We start from the raw sequence: 18212 nt of genomic DNA on the forward strand, positions 1-18212 counted from the left end.
AGGTACTAGCTGTATTAGATATCAGCTTCACAGAGACAAGCAAAATAGACATTGATCGAATCTTTAGAGAATTTAGAGCTGAGTGAATGTATGTCCTGTTAGGCTTTATTTTTGATATGCTTCATGTCCACTGTCCCTGGGAAAGAGAGGGATGGTATGATGTGCTTCTTAAAGCCTGTTTGACGGGGCTGGATTGTGGCCGCCCTCGTAGAGCACGCATGTAATCACATAGGAAGATCCAGGCTCAGCCTCAAATGCTGGAGCAGTGCTACAGGTGTCTCTCCTCTCTGTCTCTCTCTCTCTCTGTCTCCCACTATCACTCAAAGATAAAAGAAAAAAGAAGACTGTTGGAGCATTGGAGTAGGTGCTGGCACTAAGCCCCAGTAATAACCCTGTGGCCAATAAAAGGAAACTTGTGGGAGTCAAGTGGTAGCGCAGTGGGTCAACTGCATGTGGCGCAAAGTGCAAGGACTGGCATAAGGATCCCGGTTCGAGCCCCCGGCTCCCCACTTGCAGAGGAGTCGCTTCACAAGTGGTGAAGCAGGTCTGCAGGTGTCTCTCTTTCTCTCCCCCTCTCTGTCTTCCCCTCCTCTCTCCATTTCTCTCTGCCCTATCCAACAACAATGACATCAATAACTATAACAATAAAACAACATGGGCAACAAAAGGGAATAAATAAATAAAACCTAAGAAAAAAAAAGAAAACTTGTTTGACAACAGAAGTCACTTAGAGACGAAGCTGGTCTCACAGTAATGTGTTCTCCAGAACAAGTTTTGAGAAGTACCTCATCAGGACTGGGGAGACAGCATGATGGTTCTGCAAAAGGCTTTCAGGCCTTAGGTTCTTAGGTCCCAGGTTCAGTCTCCAGTACCACCATCAGCCAGAGCTGAATAGTGCAATGGTTTCTCCCCATACCTCTCCCATCTCTCTCATTGAAAAGAAAATAAATATGGGGGCCGGGTGGTAGCGCACCAAGTTAAGCACACATAGTATGAAGCACAAGGACTAGCGTAAAGATCCTGGTTCAACCCCCCCATCCCCACCTGCAGGGGAGGGTCACTTCACAAGTGGTGAAGCAGGTCTGCAGGTGTCTTATCTTTCTCTCTCTCAGTTTCCTTCTGTCCCATCCAACAACAACAAAAAAATGGAAAAATTGGCCTCCAGGAGCAATGGATTTGTAGTCCAGAGACAGAGACCCAGCGATAACCCTGGAGGCAAAAAAATAAAATAAATTTTTGAAAATGTTAATATATTTAGCCAAAGAAAAAGTGATAGTCCTTAAATACTTTTAAAAAATTATTTATTTATAAAATGGAAGCACTGACAAGACCATAGGATAAGAGGGGAGGGAGGAAGAGGCCAGGTGGTGGCGCACCTGCTTGAGCGACATGTTACAGTGTGGAAGGACCCGGGTTCGAGCCCCTGACCCCCACCTGCAGGGGGAAAACTTTGCGAGTGGTGAAGCAGGGCTGCAGGTGTCTTTCTTTTTTTTTTTTTTTTTAATATTTATTTATTTCCTTTTGTTGCCCTTGTTTTATTGTTATTGTTGTTGTTATTGATGCCATCGTTGTTGGACAGAACAAAGAGAATTGAAGAGAGGAGGGGAAGACAGAGAAGGAGAGGGAAAGACAGACACCTGCAGACCTGCTTCACCACCTGTGAAGTGACTCCCCTGCAGGTGGGGAGCCGGGGGCTTGAACTGGGATCCTTAGGCCGGTCCTTGGCTTTGTGCAGCGTGCGCTTAACCCGCTGCGCTTCTGCCCGACTCCCGCAGGTGTCTTTCTATCTCCTCCTTCCCTCTCAATTTCTGGCCGTTTCTATCCAATAAATAAAGATAATTAAAAAATTATTTTGATAAAAGAGGGGTATAATTCCTACCACCAGAGCCCCTTATCCCATCCCTTCTCCTGATAGCTTTCCTATTCTCTATCCCTCTGGGAGCATGGACCCAGGGTCATTATGGGATGCAGAAGGTGGAAGGTCTGGCTTCTGTAATTGCTTCCCTGCTGAACATGGGCATTGACAGGTCGATCCATACTCCCAGCCTGTCTCTCTCTTTCCCCAGTGGGGCAGGGCTCTGAGGAAGCAGAGCTCCAGGACACATTGGTGGGGTCATCTGTCCAGGGAAGTCTGGTTGGCATCATGGTAGCATCTGGAACGTGGTGGCTGAAAAGAGAGTTAACATATAAAACCATACACATTGTTGATTAATCATGAACCTGAAGGCTGGAATAGTGCAGATGAAGATTTGGGGTCTCTGTTTTGTAAATAGCTAGTAGGTAGCTATTTTAGGTATATTCCAAAGGGCCCATGACTTTATTAGTTTTTGCCTGAGCCTGGTCTCTGATATGCAGGTGGACCAGGTTATTATTGTCTGGGGAGATGATGTCATGGTTAGAAAAAGGCCTAGGAAGCTGGATCAGGGAAGAGAGTAGCTCCCAAATATGGGGAAAGTGTATAAATATTGTTGACTGTAAACCCCACTGATTTGATCTAGGGCCCATATTCAGCATAGGAGCCTGTGTAACTTCGGCATCCCTGTAGGTCTGAACTTGCATTCTGTGGTCATCAGTAGGAATATTCCAAGCTGCATCAATTTCAGGACCCATTTTCATCAGGTGGTAGATAGAGTATGTTATCCAACCCCCCTTCTCTACTGTTGTTGATTCACATTGAGGACAAGGTCCTATGGTGGCCTCCAAAGGGGTCCATTATGTTGTTCCTGATGGAGATGACCAGTGATAATGGAGAGAGGGATCTATTCAAGGTCTATGCTCATCGTATTTGTGTGGGAATCCCAGGACTCCATGCCTAGGGCCCCAGCTGATGTGGTGGCCTGATAGTGACTAAAGAGTCATCAGTAAAGTCTGCCAGTCTCTTGCCCTTACTCAGGTTTTATAGTCCTTACTTTGATAATATTATCTTTCGAGTGAGTGAGGGAAGTGTAATCAGAAGAAGGTGAGCTGGGTATCTAAGTCTAAGTAGAAACAATTTCGTTTAGATACTTTAAGGTGTCTTTTTAGGTCCTTAAATACTTTTTTAAAAAGAATTTATTTATTTATTTGAAAGATAGGAGAGAAATAACCAGACATCACTCTGGTGCATGTACTGGCGGGGATCAAACTCAGGATCTCATGGTTGAGAATCCAATGCTTTATCCACTGCGCCACTTCCCGGACCACCCTTAAATACTTTTTAAGAAAAAAGACCAAACATAAAGTAAGTAAAACTTAGTAGCTAGTTGGAGCTAGGGAAACTGAAAGAAATTGAATATTCATAAGTCTCTCAATTTAAGACAGCGTATTGAGAAAATTTCTCCTTGGGCCATTGATCTGCAGAGGGGAAAGTGGGAAGCGAGATTCTTTGAGTCATGGGGCCTGAGTCAGTTCCAGCCCTGCCAGATCACTTAATGCCTCTGGGTGTTTCTTTGGTTTTTATTTCCTTTTGTAAACCTTGTCAGCAAGGAGTGAGTTCAGGCGGCACAGTGGTCCATCAGATGAAAAGAAACGGGGACAGGCTCCATGGGGAATGTTGAATTAGAAAAATCATTGTTTAAAAAAAAAGTTGTTTTCCTTCTTACTTATTTGCAAAAAGATTGGCGTTAATGACCTCTTCCTACCAGGTGCCTGAAAGTCTTCAGTGAATTTTCTGTAAGTGGAATATGCAGGTACATTAAAGGGCGGGCGGGAATAGGGGCAGTGTTTTGCCGGAAGTGTAGGCCACCTGGAGAGAGCTTCTAGCTGTCAGCTGTGTCTGATAAAGCATCGAGGGGATGGTTGGCTGAGGAAGCTGGCGAGCAGAACGTTAAAGTGTCCCCCTGTGCTTTGAGCTGGCAGAGAGGGAATGGGGAACACCAGGTCTCGGTGATGGCGGGAGATGGGAGTGTTTATGGCCTGTGCTTCTGTCTGTGTTGGGCATCCGCCATAGGAGGATCATCTCTGTTGAGCATGACGTTCCTACCGGCCAGTAACTTGTGCTTGGGTGAGTGAGGCAAGGCCCTTTTGAAAAGAAAGAGGAGGAGAAGGAGGCCATTTTGGTGGCTCAATTGTGACCCTAGTTTATTTCCAAAAGCAAAGTTGACAGACCCCTTTAAGAGAAACAGTAACACAGCAGGCATGCCAAACCTATGGCTTCAGTTATCCCACATCGTTTTGAAACGGAACTTCCGGAAATGACAGTGCTACTCAACTTGAGCAGCTCTTAAGAGGCTCACTGTTAGACTGTCGGCCATACTGCGCCAACCCCCCCCCCCCCCCCCCCCCCGTGTCGGCTGGTGCCCGCAGTGCTTCAAGCCTTGTCTTGACTGCTGCTCTGGAATCACTCTACTCCACAGATTGATTCTGCTTTGAAAGGCCATGTGCCTGCTGAGTTCTGACCTTCACACAGTAAAGCGCCTCTCACTTGTCAGGTCACCACCACAATCCAGATGTAGAGTAGTGGCTTCATCCTGCCCACATTTCCCTGTTCCTGATCACCAGTCCCTGCCTCCACTCCCTCTCCTGGCAGCCACGTTGCTCCTAGAGGTCGGTTTTTTGCAGGATGCTGGGCAAGTGGGATCCTATTCCTCATCTTTTTTTTTTTTTAATATGCATGTATTTCTGTTCTGAAAATATCCATTAGTAAGGAACTATCTTCTGAAAAAGTGAATCAAGAGGAGTAGGAAGTAACTAACCTGGTTGAATACACACTTTGCCATGCGAAAGGACCCAGGTTCAAATCCCTGGCACCACATGGGAATCCCTGCGTAGAGGAAGGAGCTTCATGAGTGTTTGGAGCACGGCTTTGGTATCTCTCCTCTCTGTTTCTCTCTCTCCTTCTCTATGTCTTGCCCTCTAGCCAAAAAGAAAGAAAGAAAGAAAGAAAGGAGAGAGAGAGAGATCCACCAGGAACAGTGGGATCTTGTAGCTGCAAGGTCTAGCAGCATTACATAAAATGAAGTAGGTACAACTTACTTACAGTGAAATGTCAGAATAGACATGCGTACTTTTATTTGATAGACTTTTCTCTAAGGTCGTGTCTGTTTTTTTTCTTTTCTTTCTTTCTTTCTTTCTTTTTTTTTTTTTTTTTTACTTTAAGCTGAACACTGCTTAGCTCTGGTTTACGGTGGTGCCAGGGACTGAACCTGAGATGTCAGAGCTTCAGGCATGAAAGTCTTTTGCAGAACCAGTATGTTGTCTCCCTAGTCTGAGAACTTTCATTCTTTTTTTTTTTGTTGGGGAATTAATGTTTTACATTCAACAGTAAGTACAATAGTTTGTACATGCATAACATTCCCCAGTTTCCCATATAACAATACAACCCCCACTAGGTGAGAACTTTCATTCTTATACTTGTACAAAAGGGGCAAGGACAAGAAATAGGAAGAAAACTTTTCATCTCTTAAAATTCCACCTACTGGAGAACTACTATAGAAATGCCCATAGGGGGCCGGGCAGTAGCGCAGCAGGTTCAGCGCACGTGGTGCAAAGTACAGGAACTGGTGTAAGGATCCTTGTTCGAATCGCCGGCTCCCCACCTGTAGGGCTCTTGTTTCCCGGGCAGTGAAGCAGATCTGCAGGTTTCTTTCTTTCTTCCTTTCTTTCTTTCTTTCTTTCTTTCTTTCTTTCTTTCTTTCTTTCTTTCCTTCTTCCTTCCTTCCTTCCTTCCTTCCTTCCTTTCTTCCTTTCTCTTTCTTTCTTTCTCTTCCTTTCTTTCTTTCTTTCTTTCTTTCTTTCTTTCTTTCTTTCTTTCTTTCTTTCTTAATATTTTATTTATTATTGCATAGAGACACAGAGAAATTGAGAGGAGAGGTAGAGATAGGGAGAGAGACACAGAGAGACCTGCAGACCTGCTTCACCACTTGTGAAGCTTTTCCCCTGCAGGTGGGGACCAGGGGCTTGAACCCAGGTCCTTGAGCACTGTAACATGTACACATAACCAGGTGCGCCACCGCCTGGCCCCCTCTTTTTAAAAAAAATACATTTAAAGAAAATTTTTAGTATTTATTTTCCCTTTTGTTGCCCTTGCTGTTTTATATTGTTGTTGTTGTCACTGATGTCGTTGTCGTTAGATAGGACAGAGAGAAATGGAGAGAGGAGGGGGAGACAGAGAGGGGGAGAGAAAGACAGACACCTGCAGAACTGCTTCACCGCCTGTGAAGTGACTCCCCTGCAGGTGGGGAGCCGGGGGCTTGAACCGGGATTCTTATGCCGGTCCTTGTGCCTCACGCCACTTGCACTTAACCCGCTGCGCTACCGCCGACTCCCATGGTCTGCAGGTTTCTGTCTTTCTCCCTTCTCTGTCTCTCCTCCTCTCTCGATTTTTTTTTCTCTCCCCTTCTCTGTCTCCCCTCCTCTCTCAATTTCTCTCCTATCCAACAGCAACAGCATTGACAACAATAATATTAACTATTGACAACAAGGGTAACAACAAGGGCAACAAAGTGGAGAAAATGGCCGCCAGGAGCAGTGGATTCCTAGTGCAGGTCTGTAAAATAACTTTTACCATGGAAATGTCCAGTTCACAAAATAATCAGAGGTAACTACATTGCTTATGGTCCATGACTGTCTTTGACCTTTATTTTAATTAATTAATTAGCTTTTTAAATTGCCACCAGGGTTACTGCTAGGGTTCAGTGCCTGCATGACAAATCCACTGCCTCTGGCAGCCATTTCCCTTTATTTATCTGTTTTTATTAGATAGAAAAGAGAGAAGTTGAGAGGGGAGGTGGAGCTACAGAGGGGAGGAAGAGGGGCATCTGCGAATCTGCCTCAGTGTTCATGAAGCTTTTCTCCCCTGCAAGGTGGGGAGCAGGGGCTCAAACCTGGGTCCGCACACTTGGTGATGTGTGCCCTCAGCCGTCTGCACTGACGGCTTGTCCTCTCTCTCTCTGCAAGGTGGGGAGCAGGAGCTCAAACCCGGGTCCGCACACTTGGTGATGTGTGCCCTCAGCCGTCTGCACTGACGGCTTGTCCTCTCTCTCTCTCTTTGACCTTTACAAATTGGTTCATGACATTTTTTACCAATTTCTTTTCAGCTTAATTTATTTTATGAGAGGGAAAGAGTGAGACCAGAGCATGACTTAGGCACACGCAGTGCAGGGTCTAGATCCTGGGCCTCCGGACCTGCACGGCCTGTGCTCGACTCACTCACACACACAGTTTCCTCCTAGACAGACCCCTGGACGTGGCTTCTTAGCTCAGACATGCCAGTGGCATTTTCCAATGAAAGGAAAAACATAACTTTTTTTTCTTGATAGGTTTACTGGCCTTTATGGAAATAAAAATAAACAGGGGTTCTTTTTTTTTTTTTTTCCCCTATAAGGGTATGAAAATGACTCCGTGGAAGATTTGAAGGACATGACTTCACTATCCTCTCGAAAGAGAGGGAAAAGAAGGTACTTCTGGGAGTACAGCGAGCAGCTCACACCGTCACAGCAAGAGAGGGCGCTACGGCCATCAGAGTGGAGCCGAGACACCTTGCCCAGCAACATGTATCAGAAAAATGGCTTACATCATGGTAAGGGGAATGTGGCCAAAGGCTTTGTCTTACATGTATGTGTGTGTATGTATGTATGTATGTATGTATTTTTTTTTACCAGTGCACTGATCAGCTCTGGGTCACGATGGCACGGGAGCTTGAACCTGGGACTTTGGAATCTCAGGCACGAGAGTCTTTTTTGCAGAACCACTGTCTGTCAATGAACAATGACCTAGATTTTGCTTTCAGATGACAGCCACCCCCCTTCCTGCAGTGATCTGCCAAGACCCCTTAAGTCTTCTGTGATGTAACTTATCAGTGTAACTAAAGAAGAGCTTTCAAAAAAGACTTTCTTTACTTGTGGACTTGTGAGTCCATCCTGAGAGACTGTACACACACACACACACACACGCACACGCACGCACGCACATGCACACGCCTGATACATTCTTAGTCATAGTTTCAGTGTCTCCAAAGTTTCATGGTTTTTGTGTTTCGGTGAACTTGTACCCCAGTCCTGAGGTTTCAAATGCTTGTGCTGCCATACGGAAAGTTTAGAATCTGCCAGGTGGGAGCTAGGAATCCACAGTGGAAATGACTGAAGCCTTTTCATCAACTGCACCTCCCATCCCGTGCCATCACAAGGTAACGAGGAGATAGGAGCTGCCCCATCAGCACAGTTTGCTAATGTGCGGAGACTTCTGAAGGTGCCAGGACTTGAGTGAGAAAAGACGACTGGTGGCGGGGAGGAGTGGGGTCTAAAATAGGCCTGCCTGTGCATCTCTTGTGAAATAAGACGATTGAACTTAACCTTCTCCAGGGAAACACGCAGTAAAGAAGTCACGGAGAACTGATGTGGAAGACCTGACTCCAAATCCCAAGAAACTACTGCAGATAGGCAGTGAGCTACGGAAACTGAATAAGGTGATCAGTGACCTGACTCCGGTCAGTGAGCTTCCCTTAACAGCCCGGCCAAGGTCACGGAAGGAAAAAAATAAGCTGGCTTCCAGGTAAATGCTAATCATGTTTACTCCTGCAAATAGAGTCTAGAAGATGAGGTTAGCGGTTCAGTAGCCTTGTACAGAGGAAGTGACCTTCAGCCATTTATTCAGAAGTATACTCTTCTTTTGTACAGGATACAATAAAAGTATTTCCTTTGAAAGTAAAAAATGGTGTGTATGCTTCATGGAAAAAATGTTTTAAATGAGAGAGGTGAAGGCCAGTATATCCATGAAATTTTTAATTTATTCATGAGAAAGATACAAGGAGAAAGAGAGAGAAAGAACCAGACGTCCCTCTGGTACATGTGTGACTGAGGATTGAACTCAGGACCTCATGCTTGAGAGTCTTTTATCTTTTAGCCACTGCACCACCAGGAGGACCACAATGACAATTTTTATCATAACTTCCTTTTTTGGTCTACTTTGTAGTAAGTCAGGGTTTTTTAAAGGTATGATTAAAAGGTATAATGTACACATCTATAAGTTTTGATAAACATACACAAGCATATAACAAGATATTGGACATTTTCATCTGTAAAAAGCTCTCCTCATGCCTCTTTATAAAAGTAAACTCCCACCCTTTACTCCTCACAGCCTCTGAGATGTTTCCTGTCCCTACAGTTGTGTTTTTTTTTTTTTTTTTCTTAAAGGTCATCTAGATGGACTCATAGTCTATTCAGCCCTTTGAGTGTGACTAATTTGACATACACGATGTCTCTGACATTCAACCAGTGCTGCATGGAGTAACAACAGCCTGCTTCCTTTTATTGTTGACCAGTACTCCTTTGTAAGGACATTTAGGCTGTTTCCAGACTTATTAGTTTTGAAATTCTGAGTAGAGTCACCATAAACATTTGCTTACAGGTATCTGTGTGAACGTAAGTGTTCAATTCTCTTGGGCGAATACCCAGGAGTGGGTGTTTAACTTCATGAGAATCCGCCAACCTAGCGATTTCTAAAAGTACCAAGGTAGATTCCTAAAATCGCAGTTTTCTAAAGGAGCCGTAGCTACTGTTTTACACCCCAGGCAGCAACACACAAGAGTCCCACGTGCTCCACACTCTCTACAACACTTGGCATGGTCCCACTTCTGTTTGTTTATTTTTGTGTACTGGTCATAGCTTAATTGTTTCGTGTGTGCAGATTTAAAAAAAATCGATCTGGATAAATGAACTCATAGGCGTAAACAGCAGTAGGTTGTGGTTTGGAGTTGCTATTAGGAAATGTCTGATAGCAGCAACAACAAGTATATTCCGAATGTTCACTTCAAAAAGTGAACTAATTGCTCCTTCCTTTCACAGGGCTTGTCGGTTAAAGAAAAAAGCCCAGTATGAAGCTAATAAAGTGAAATTATGGGGCCTCAACACAGAATATGGTAAAGCTAAACTTTTAAGAATTTGATTAACCTGTTACTTTGCTGACCACTTTCCTTCCCTTTAGTGTTATTTGCTCCCCCGGTACCCTGCCAAGTTCCAGGCTGGCCTCTCTCTGGGTTCAGTCGTGCAGTAAGCCACAGCACACTTAGTGCATTCAGATCCTCCTCTGAGTGTGAGTGTGCCTGTGCGGCTCTGTGGCTTTCCAAGCCTGTCTCACCTCCAGTGTAAATAGCTCGGCCACTTGTGACCAGTAATCTTACTTCTGTTTTATAATTATGTTGCTGGGTTCACAGCAACTTTTATTGACTGTTTATTTTGACCTTTATGTGGATAGTTTTTAGCTGTGTATATTTATTTTTAAAGGATTGTGATTTGTTTTATTACTCAGCCAGAGCACTGCTTAGCTCTGGCTGGTGGTGCTGCTAAGAACTGAATCTGGGATCTCTGGTGCCCGAGGCAGGAGAGTCTGCTATGCTGTCGATGGTGCTGTCTCTCCCTGGCCCTTGAGTGGCTAGTTTAGAATGATGATACCCAGATTGGCTTGCCTGTTCCAATCGTCTGTACAAGGTAAAATAGAGATTCCTAGGTTTCTCCCAGACTTTGTTTGTTTTAACCAGAGCACTGCTCAGCTCTGGCTTATGGTGGTGCGGGGGATTGAACCTGGGACTTTGGAGCCTCAGGCGCGAGAGTCTCTTTGCATAATCATTATGCTATCTCCCCTCCGCCCCTCTCAGATTTTTTAATTAGAAAATAGGCAAGTATTCATTTAACACTTCTTAGATTATTCTCTCTCTCCCCCTTCCTCCCTCCCTTCTTCTCTCTTTCTCTCCCCCTCCCTCCCTCCTTTCCTTCCTTCCTTCCTTCCTTCCTTCCTTCCTTCCTTCCTTCCTTCCTTCCTTCCACAAGGGTTATTTCCAAGCCTCTTTGTCTTTGCAACTCCATGATTCTGTTAACTCTTCCACATCTGTCTGTCTGCCTTTCTGTCTGTCTATCTCTATCTCTGGTACAGGGTGAGAGGAGGAACTAGAAGGGGAGATACCACAGCACTGCTTTACCGCCTAGATTATCCTTACACAGTCACCCTAGCATGTATGTGGGGACTTTGGGTTTTGATCCTTGCTTCCCACCATTTCCATCACGGCACATGTGAATCCGCTCATCTCTAAGGCAGCTGGAATCTAACGGAGACAGAGTCAGCCGCTCCGGGGAGCTGGCTGTTGTGCACAGGCGGTTGTTTCCCTTGTGTGGAGAGGGTTGTAAGCCCTGCTTTTGATGTGCTAGTGTTCTCCCCGTACTCTTACTATTCCTTAAGTTTTGTGCTACTAACATGTGTTACTTTGATTTCTAAAATTGTCCTCTTCACATTTAGCTCTTGGCTAAGTTGTATCCAAAAGTGGAACAGTGAGCAAAACCATCACTTACTATCTTTCCAGAGATTTTCTTAAACCGAGCATGATGTACTTTGTGTAGTCTTTCTTAATCTTTCACTTTGATCATCCTGTCTCCATTTGTGAGGAGAGAGGACTTACAGCTGTGATATTTACAACTTGTGAAATGAATGAAATCCCCCCCCCCCGCCTTTAAATGAATCGCCTCTCAGTCACTCTAATCAGGGTGAAGAATTAGATAAAACAATAGTTGGTTCCTGGAAATGGAACCTGCATATTAGTCTTCTTGCTGTTGAAGCATTTTAACCTTGAGCTCGATAGATAGATAGATAGATAGATAGATAGATAGATAGATAGATAGATAGGAAATGATACAGTGTCCTGGGTATCCATTACACATTTTATTTATTTTTCTTTTTAGATAATCCCTTTTGTTGCCCTTGTTTTATTGTTGTAGTTATTGATGTCGTTGTTGGATAGGACAGAGAGAAATGGAGAGAGGAGGGGAAGACAGAGAGGGGGAGAGAAAGAGAGACACCTGCAGACCTGCTTCACCGCTTGTGAAGCGACTCCCCTGCAGGTGGGGAGCTGGGGGCTCGAACCAGGATTCTTACACCGGTCCTTGTGCTTTGCGCCACGTGAGCTTAAGCTGCTGCACTACCACCCGACTCCCCAGTACACATTTTAGAACCCAGCTGACTTAGCATCACAGGGAGATGGGGCAGCCCCTTGGAGCCTTCTGGGTCTGTCTCTGGACACAGCAGACACTTCCTGTTTCATTAATGTATTTATCCATCGTCTGTATATTTAATGTGTATCTGTGAAGTGCACCCACTCACTGTGTTAGTTATGTACACATACTCTGAGGTGAAAAGTAGCTGGAGGGTTGACGGGCCAGTAGTGTTTCTGAATGCATCATGCTCGCTCAGATTGAGTATTGATGACTGTCTTAACATTGTTTATTTCCAGAGGTAATGCAAAACTTCTGAATTTTCATAAGCATAAAACCCTTGACTTTACAAGATGTTTCCTCCTAACGAGTGAGCTTAGAGGAGGAGGATCTTCTTGTTTATTTCTTTTTCTTTCATATTCACCTTACTAGATTCTCTTCTTAGCCTCTAGGGAGAAGCAGCCTCTGAATTACTGGTCTAGAAATCCTCTCTGAATCAGTGAGATGGTTTTGTGTAGTTTGCCACATGTGGTTTGGAAATTCTTCCCAGTTTCTGGCACACCTCTCAAGGGAACATGCCCTCAGTTCTCGTAAGCACCTGGGACTCACTCTTTCACTTTGCTCAGTACCTCTTGTGCATTATTTATCAATGGGCTCTAGCATTTGTGAGCCACAAATTAGTGGCCTTTGAAAATGATTTTGGGGATGGGAGGGTTGTTAACATTTTCTTTGCTGGATGGCTACGTTGAAAGAATAAATTCACACAAAGAAAGATAGTTTCAGCATTAAAAATTGACAGTTATAATCTTCAGACTTAAAAAAACAACAGTTATTATCAAGAGTCGGGCGGTAGCGCAGTGGGTTAAGTGCATGTGGCACGAAGTGCAAGGACCGGTGTAAGGATCCTGGTTCGAGCCCCCAGCTCCCCACCTGCAGGGGAGCCGCTTCACAAGCGGTGAAGCAGGTTTGTAGGTGTCTATCTTTCTCTCCCTCTCTCCATTTCTCTCTGTCCTATCCAACAGTGAAGACAGACAACAATAATAACTACAACAATAAAACAACAAGGGCAACAAAAAAGGAATTAAAAAAACAACTATTATCATTATTTTACCAGAGCATTACTCAGTTCTGGCTAATGGTGGTGGGGGAAGGGGGGAAAGGAGTCGAAAATGGGACCTTGGAGTCTCAGGCATGAAAGTCTTTTTTTATAACCATTGTGCTACCTCCCCTGCCTGAGACAGTTATAATCTGAACAGAAAAATTAGCATAATAATAAATGTAATCAAATCTCCTTTATGGTATTTTTCTGTCATTTTGATCCGTCTTTTCTGGCTTTGGGTTTAAGAATAGTTCTCTGGGGAGTCGGGCGGTAGCGCAGCGGGTTAAGCGCAGGTGGCGCAAAGCGCAAGGACCGGCATAAGGATCCCGGTTCGAACCCCGGCTCCCCACCTGCAGGGGAGTCGCTTCACAGGCGGTGAAGCAGGTCTGCAGGTGTCTGTCTTTCTCTCCCCCTCTCTGTCTTCCCCTCCTCTCTCCATTTCTCTCTGTCCTATCTAACAACGACAACAACAATAATAACTACAACAATAAAACAACAAGGGCAACAAAAGGGAATAAATAAAATAAATATAAAAAAATTTAAAAAAAAAGAATAGTTCTCTGAAGATATGATACTTTCATGATACTTTTGTCCAGAAGTATGTCCACAGAGCCCATGCAGGCAGGAGGTGTTTGTAGTTATAAACTTTCACAAAAGACTAGCTCTTTAATCTCCAAACAGTGTTCTTGCCCACAGTCACTGTCCTTTTATGGGAAAGTGGTCAGTTCCAGCTACCAGAGCACGACTGCGGGGGGAGGGCCTGAGATGCCATCATGGACATTCCTCACAACAGCCGCAGCGTCCAGAGTAGTGACCCACCGGGGACAGCACCACCCTCCTGCGTCTCGTGAACTTACCTACTTCCGCGGCAGCCACGTGTGCTGATGGCAGAAAGTAAAACTGTCCTTGTCCTCAGTATTTGTTTTTCTTTGTCACCCCATCCGGGCCGACTTTTTCAGACAGAAAGAGACAGAGACAGAGAGATGGAAGGAGAAAGAGAGAGACATCACAGCACCGAAGCTTCCCCCTTGCGGTGGAGGCCTGACTGACTTGAACCTGGGTTGTTTGCGGGACAAAGCAGGCGCCAGCCCAGGTGAGCCGCCCAGCTTGTCCTTTTGAATGCCATGAGCTCGCACCCCTCCCAAGGACTAGTGTCAGGGAGCCCTCCACTGTGCCTCTCATTGTGTCCTAATCTACCAAATCTTCCTTCCTCTCCCCTTCCCCAGTTCCTTCCCCTCTCCCAAGCCCCCCCCACGCCTGGGCAAAGAGTGCCCATACTTCCCTCCCGGAACCCAGCTCTCTCCCCTCCACACCCAGGGTGATTCTTTTTTTTTTTTTTTTAAAGATATTTATTTATTCCCTTTTGTTGCCCTTGTTTTATTGTTGTAGTTATTATTGTTGTTGTTACTGATGTCGTCGTTGTTGGATAGGACAGAGAGAAATGGGGAGAGGAGGGGAAGACAGAGAGGGGGAGAGAAAGACAGACACCTGCAGACCTGCTTCACCGCCTGTGAAGCGACTCCCCTGCAGGTGGGGAGCCGGGGGCTCGAACCAGTGTCCTCGCCCTGGTCTGCGCCACTTGCGCTTAGCCCGCTGCGCTACTGCCTGACTCCCTCCCAGGGTGATTATAACAAACCTCCTTCTTTTCTTTTCTCTTTCTTTCTTTTTTTTTTTTTTTTTTACATTCCCTTTATCTGATAGAACAGAAAAATTGAGAGGGAATCAGGGAGAGAGAAAGAGACACCTGCAGTTCTGCTTCACCATTTGTAAAGCCTCTCCCTCCACTGCAGGTGGGAGCCAGGGTCAGAACGTGGGTCTTGCCAGATGGCACTATGTGCGCTCAACAGAGTGTGCCACTGCCTGTCCTCCTGACAGACCTCACGAGAGGCTGCTCTGTGACTCAGACGCAGGCTTGCTGTCTCAGAGGAGAACTAGACCTACTAAGTGGACTTCACCCACATTGACATATTTTGTCCCTAAGCAAGTCATGTAGGAAAATCCGGACTGGCAGCATCTTGGTTAAACGTGGACCCCGAGCAGAAGGTGCGTGTTTCCGGATGTCCTGTGTGGCCGTGCTTCTGAGCACTGGAGCCTCCCTCGCCTACGTCAGAGGCTTGTGGCAGCCTGGAGCCCTTCTCCTCACCCTGGCTGCCTCCTCTGTGCTGGGGTGGCTGTGGCCTAGGCTGGACAAGAGCTAGTCTGCTCTGTTTTCATTTTGAGTTTAACCGTGGCTTAGTTTTTCCTTTCAAACATGACCTTACTTTTTTACCTGTTGGTACTGAGAGAATGTCAGTCACTTGAGTAAATGGTGTCCTGTCAGCTACTCACCAAGAAATAATACAGTGCAGGCAGATAGCTTATCTGCAAAGACTCTCATGCCTGAGGCTCCAAGGTCCCAGGTTCAATCCTTTAGTCCCCCACACCACCATCAGCCAGAGCTGAGCAATGCTCTGGCTAAGAAGGGAAGGGAGGGAGGGAAAGAGCAGTATAGCTTCTTTCTTCCTTTATTTCCCTTTTGTTGCCCTTGTTGCTTTATTGTTGTGTTATTATTGATGTCACCGTTGTTGGATAGGACAGAGAGACATGGAGAGAGGAGGGGAAGACTGAGGAGGAGAGAAAGACAGACACCTGCAGACCTGCCTCACCGCTTGAGAAGCGACCCCCCTGCAGGTGGGAAGCCGGGGGCTCGAACCGGGATCCTTACGCCGGTCCTTGGCGCTTTGTGCCACGTGCGCTTAGCCCGCTGCGCCCCCGCCCGACTCCCGGCTGCTGCTGCTGTTGCTGCTTCCTTTTCCTCCTCGTCCTCCCCTCCTCCCCTCCTCCCCTCCTCCCCTCCTCCTCTTCCTCCTCTTCCTCCTCTTCCTCCTCCTCTTTTTTTCCTTTAGTCGCAGGAGGCCACTGTACTTTCCTTGTTTAGTGACACACTTTACAGTTACTGGCCCTGTGTGCGGATGACGACGTTCAGCCCGAGTGCTACTCAGGTCTGGCTAATGGTGGTGCGGGAGATCGAACCTGGGACTTCAAGTCTCAGGCATGAAAGTCTTTCGCAGAACTACTCTGCTATCTCCCTGGCCCTGTGTGCAATTTCTCGCTTCTCTCTTGAGCATCAGTCTAGGTTATCTCTTCTCAACTAGGTAGGGAGTAACAAAACCCAAATCCTCTGCTAAAGCTGGAGATGTGTCTCCCCCCCAGCTTTATGGAGGTGTGACTGAAGTCTGACAACTGCGTGAAAGGGCATCGTTTGACTAGTTGAACATGTGGCTGGATAATGAGCGGACTTGTTGATTAGCCCTGAGATCCCCTGGCAGCCTTCTGTGACACACCCCTCCTGTCACTGATCCACTTTCTGTCACAGTAGTTTAGTTTACATGTCCTCTTTTTTTTTTCTTTTTTTCTCTTTTTTTTTAATTTTTTTTATTTTTTATTTTTTATTTAAGAAAGGATTAATTAACAAAACCATAGGGTAGGAGGGGTACAACTCCATACAATTCCCACCGCCCAATCTCCATATCCCACCCCCTCCCCCGATAGCTTTCCCATTCTCTATCCCTCTGGGAGCATGGACCCAGGGTCATTGTGGGATGCAGAAGGTAGAAGGTCTGGCTTCTGTAATTGCTTCCTCGCTGAACATGGGCGTTGACTGGTCGGTCCATACTCCCAGTCTGCCTCTCTCTTTCCCTAGTAGGATGGGTCTCTGGGGAAGCTGAGCTCCAGGACACATTGGTGGTGTCTTCAATCCAGGGAAGTCTGGCCGGCAACCTGATGACACCTGGAACCTGGTGACTGAAAAGAGAGTTAACATACAAAGCCAAACAAATTGTTGTGCAATCATGGACCCAAAGCTTGGAAAAGTGGAAAGGTAGTATTAGGGAGGTACTCACTGCAAACTCTAGTATACTTCTGCTTTCTTACTTTGGTGCCATACTCCAAACTCAGTCAATTTCTGCTTTGCGTTTCTACTTCTTTTTTTTTTTTTTTTTACATGCATAACATTCCCCAGATTCCCATTTAGCAATACAACCCCCACTATTTCATTCATCATTTTTCATGGACCTGTATTCTCCCCACCCACCCACCCACCCCAGAGTCTTTTACTTTGGTGTAATACTCCAATTCCATTTCAGGTTCGACTTGTGTTTTCTTTTCTAATCTTGTTTTTCAACTTCGGCCTGAGAGTGAGATCATCCCATATTCATCCTTCTGTTTCTGACTTATTTCACTCAACATGATTTTTTCAAGGTCCATCCAAGATCGGCTGAAAACGGTGAAGTCACCATTTTTTACAGCTGAATAGTATTCCATTGTGTATATATACCACAACTTGGTCAGCCACTCATCTGTTGTTGGACACCTGGGTTGCTTCCAGGTTTTGGCTATTACAAATTGTGCTGCCAAGAACATATGTGTACACAGATCTTTTTGGATGGATGTGTTGGGTTCCTTAGGATATATCCCCAGGAGGGGAATTGCAGGGTCATGGGGTAGGTCCATTTCTAGCCTTCTGAGAGTTCTCCAGACTGTTCTCCACAGAGGTTGGACCAATTGACATTCCCACCAGCAGTGCAGGAGGGTTCCTTTGACCCCACATCCTCTCCAGCATTTGCTGCTGTTACCTTTTCTGATGTGTTGACATTCTCACAGGAGTGAAGTGATATCTCATTGTTGTCTTGATTTGCATTTCTCTGACAATCAGAGACTTGGAGCATTTTTTCATGTGTTTCTCGGCCTTTTGGATCTCTTCTGTGGTGAATATTCTGTCCAATTCCTCCCCCCATTTTTGGATGGGGTTATTTGTTGTCTTGTTGTTGAGTCTGGTAAGCTCCTTATATATGTTGGTTATTCAACTCTTATCTGATGTATGGCATGTAAAGATCTTCTCCCATTCTGTGAGGGGTCTCTTGATTTGGGTAGTGGTTTCTTTTGCTGTGAAGAAGCTTTTTAATTTGATGTAGTCCCATAGGTTTATACTTGCCTTAGTCTTCCTTGTAATTGGATTCGTTTCATTGAAAATGTCTTTAAAATTTATGTGGAAAAAAGTTCTTCCAATATTTTCCTCTAAGTATCTGATAGTTTCTGGTCTAACATCCAAGTCCTTGATCCACTTGGAATTTACTTTTGTATTTGGTGAAATACAGTGATTCAGCTTCATTCTTCTGCATGTTTCAATCCATTGTTTCCAACACCATTTGTTGAAGAGACTCTGCTTTCCCCATGTAATA

General features: G+C 45.3%; 1 protein-coding gene across 2 annotated transcripts in view; it reads left to right on the forward strand.

Annotated features, from left to right (window-relative positions):
* CREBRF (CREB3 regulatory factor) overlaps window positions 1-18212 on the forward strand; it is a 72597-nt gene that overhangs the window by 38036 nt on the left and 16349 nt on the right. For both annotated transcript variants that reach the window (XM_060197170.1, XM_060197171.1), the window contains exons 5-7: window positions 7304-7498; window positions 8280-8469; window positions 9762-9835. In XM_060197170.1, coding sequence (XP_060053153.1) covers window positions 7304-7498; window positions 8280-8469; window positions 9762-9835 — 459 coding nt within the window. The remainder of the gene's footprint in view (window positions 1-7303; window positions 7499-8279; window positions 8470-9761; window positions 9836-18212) is intronic.

Source organism: Erinaceus europaeus, chromosome 9, assembly GCF_950295315.1.
Source record: "Erinaceus europaeus chromosome 9, mEriEur2.1, whole genome shotgun sequence".
In the NCBI taxonomy this organism is placed as follows: domain Eukaryota; kingdom Metazoa; phylum Chordata; class Mammalia; order Eulipotyphla; family Erinaceidae; genus Erinaceus; species Erinaceus europaeus.